General features: G+C 36.2%; 1 protein-coding gene across 1 annotated transcript; it reads left to right on the top strand.

The window, feature by feature from the left end:
- Nucleotides 1–982: 982 nt before the first annotated feature.
- Nucleotides 983–2,764, top strand: LOC132562916 (uncharacterized). The gene is made up of 2 exons (XM_060227693.1): nt 983–2,564; nt 2,724–2,764. The coding sequence occupies exons 1-2, from the start codon at nt 983–985 to the stop codon at nt 2,762–2,764; spliced, it is 1,623 nt and encodes a 540-aa protein (XP_060083676.1).
- The last annotated feature ends 1,042 nt before the right edge of the window (nt 2,765–3,806 follow it).

Genomic DNA, 3,806 nt, shown 5'->3' with positions numbered 1-3,806 from the left:
GTAAGGATAAACAGTAATAACTTTTTCTCGCTGTATATCACATAACTATCAACGTTACCTTTATTCTGAAATACAGAGACAATATTCATATGTTTGAAACCAGTCTTGATCAAGCCTCTATACATTGTATAAATTGAGAAAAACATGGTTTAGAGTGTCAATGTACAAAGAAACTACTCCACTTGTGTGAATAAACCATGCATATCAACAATGACATTTAATAATATGCGTAAATGTCTCGTGTTACCTGAAGGAGGAACTTTCTTTTCATTTCTTCTGCAAAGTTGTCATGGCAAGGTCATGTGAGTATACAGTGGTTGTGTATATAAATTGTTCAAGAATATAGAAGTTGTCCTACCAGGAGTACCTACATTCCAGGGTGTTGAACTAAATCATGGAAGCCTTCAACGCATAATACGATAAAGCATGGTGACTGTCAAAAAATATTTAAATGGCGTCAATACGACATGGTGAAAACAGACGACTAGGTTTTGGACATGAATGAGGTATAGTGATATAATGTGTACGTAAGGATAGTTGAATGTTTTTAGGTAACATAATGATACTGGTGATAGCTATATTCGAAAACAGAAACAAATGCTAAACAACAAAGTGATCTTCTGATTTTCAAATGACATCGGAATTGTATGGCTTAGTCATAAGGAAGTATGGATTATGTAGTGATAACGGATAAACACACCTTCTATTAAATCCGCCAAAATTAGAACAGTTCATACTATAACCTTAACAGGATCTTATTTTAGGATTTTCTGTCCGCAGATGAGAATGCTGCCAGGATGGCTCTGATATCGATGTAGCTTGTTATGATTAGAAACGGTGATGTATGTGGATATAAACACGATACAGGAAGTGTTTCCAATGTAAGAAGTTACCGGAAATACCCAGTTGTTGATGTGTACATTAATTGGGGATCATACCTGATAGATCTAAACACTTTATGACTGACGTATCAACATCAAATATGGAATGTGTAAAACATCCGGGTAATAAGATCATTTCGGTCTGTGTCACGTGTGATTCCACACTAGTCTGTGTGGATTGTATGGCGGACGAGCAACACAAATCTCATGTCTTCGAGAAACCAAAAACAAGTGCAAATAACATCAAAATAAAGCTACAGAAACAAGAGGAGACAGTATCTGTATTGATGTCCTGCTTAGAGGTGGACTTGGATGAGGCACAGAAGCTAAAATCACAACAAGAACACAACCAAAACAAAATAATCAAAAGAATAAACAACAGCAGAGAGGAAATAATTGAATCTGTTGCTAAGATGGCTGATAACTTTATATCACAATCCGAGACTCAATTCCAACGTAACTATGTTAAACTACAAAACGTCTCCGATGATATCTCTGCAAAACTGGAAAACATGAGACGACACAGAGAGGAAGTAAAATATCTCATTGACAGCAAAGATGATCTATGTGTGATAGAGAGGTCACAGAAGCTAAAAGATATTGACGTACAAACGAAACCTTTACCGGAACTGGAAACAATTGAGTTTATTCCAGGAAAAATAAATACCAGTCAGTTAGAGCTCATGTTCGGGGGTATCAGTGCCGATATGGAGAAAGAACCATCGTTACAGGGAGCTCAAGCACCACGAATTATGTCGTTATCAACGAAGAAAGAATCTGATTTCGTTGGTAATCTACTTCGTTTGAATACGAAACTTGTCTTGGAGTTGACATTGAAACATTCAAAATCAATTTCAGTATCGAATATATGTTTCGGTGCCGATGGAAAAGTTTGGATAAGACGTCATAGAGGGAGGGAAATAACGCTGGCACATAAACATGGTAAGGTAGAGAAAACAATATTTTTTGATGTCGTGGTTCGTGGTATGACTGTTGTTAATGACAATACACTGTTGATATGTGGAGAGGAGGATAGAGATATTAAACAGTTTACACTGTCGAATGGAGAGATCACTTCACTCTTCTCTACTGGAAAGTTGATGCCGAGAGATATCTGTACTGCGCCCAATAGAGATCTCTATGTAACACTGAGGAGTAGTGTTGATTACAAAGATTCTTTCAACAGCGAAAGTGTACTGGTACGATACTCTCCCTGTGGCCGAGAGAAAGATCGGGCTCAGTATGACAGACGGGGTGATGCCCTGTTTCTGTGGCCAAGTAGAGTAAGAATCAGTAACACAGGCGACAGTATAGGAGTGATCAATGCTACAGAAAAAGACAACAATCACCTGGTTCTTTTTAATAAAGACCTGACGTTAAGGTCACGGTATCTAGGGCACCACAATGTCATGTCTCGAGAATACAAGTTTGATACCACTACCTACAAACCGAATGATAATTATTTCATCAATGATTTCATCTTTGACTCAGTAGGTAATATAATTATCTGTGAAGGGTTCACTAACTGTGTCCAGCTGCTGTCCAGAGATTGCGTTCCTATGCAGACCCTCCTACCCAAACTTGAATCTATACCGATGTCCATCGCCATGGCGGATGACGAGATGTGGCTGGGGTGTGGAGACGGAACTATGAATCTTTACAAGGTTAATATTATATATGAATGTACATATTGGTATAATTTGAAATTATACAAGGTAATGTATACCAAAATTTTATTTTACCTACATGTATGTATCGATACCTATTGAAAAAATGTACAAGGTTTGATATAACAAGATCTGTTACATCTATGTATTGTTACATATTGAGAAACTAGGCTAGATATATACAACATTTACCTGTTGTCGATAAAGCTACTCTAATCAAATTGGAAAATATACTTTATTTATCAACAATAACAAAAATAACGAATCAGAATAAGACGATAAATCTGTCGCCATTGAAATAAATTAACATTTTGTTTATTTGCAGTGCATGTGACCAATAACTGGACAACAACCGGGTTATTGTATCACGTGACATGACAGGAGAATGACGTCACAGTGTGACTTCCTGTGTGTGAATTTTAGAAACGATAGAAAATTGTGAAGAAGACGGATTATTCTTAATTGTTATCTTCTCTACCGTACTATTGTCGGATGCACAATACGAACAAGTTATTGTTTACTATCGCTTTCTGCATTCCTGGACCACATGACAAAATTAAAGGTGCCATATTCGACACCTTGTGGGTAAGACGAGTTGACTTGTTTAATCCTTTGATGTACATCAAACGAATCAGGTGATTTAACGGTATGTTGTACTGGCTTTGCAGATTGGTATCGCTCCTTTGTAATCTTCAAAGGAACGTACCAGCCTGTGATTGGTCAATTTTATTTTATCCTGAAACTTTTGGCATAAAATGCAGCGGGGGTGCAGAGAGCGATAGTGGGCGTAACCCCTGGAGTATCATGATGCTAATCATCGCACATAATATATATGATTATACGTGTATAATCGTTAGGCTTCATCATATAGAAGAAGACATAAGACAAGCAAGTGACTATATTGGAATTTATTAGAAGATATGAAACTTAAATACAAGGAAAGAAATCCTTATTCAATCGCATGGTAATGATCAATTCAATTGCAACACCTATCGTTTTTTAATGAAATACAAATACGCTTTCATATACCGAATTTTTTTTTATCGACATCTATGAATGTATAATGCAACCGAATGTTCTCATCTCGACATTCACAGGCTAAGCAATCCATTTCAATATCAGTATAGGTATTCACTAGTCAAGGTCATATTCAATCTGATAAAATATTGACCTTATTCGAAATAAGAATTGAAGTATACCATTATGTATAATATTTTTTCTGATTAATATAGAAATCACTGCTTTCTAATTTTATCAT

The sequence above is a fragment of the Ylistrum balloti genome, unplaced genomic scaffold (genome assembly GCF_031769215.1).
Source record: "Ylistrum balloti isolate Yb309-2 unplaced genomic scaffold, AGI_CSIRO_Ybal_v1 Utg371546, whole genome shotgun sequence".
Lineage (NCBI taxonomy): Eukaryota > Metazoa > Mollusca > Bivalvia > Pectinida > Pectinidae > Ylistrum > Ylistrum balloti.
This window is presented reverse-complemented; position numbering and strand designations above follow the sequence as displayed.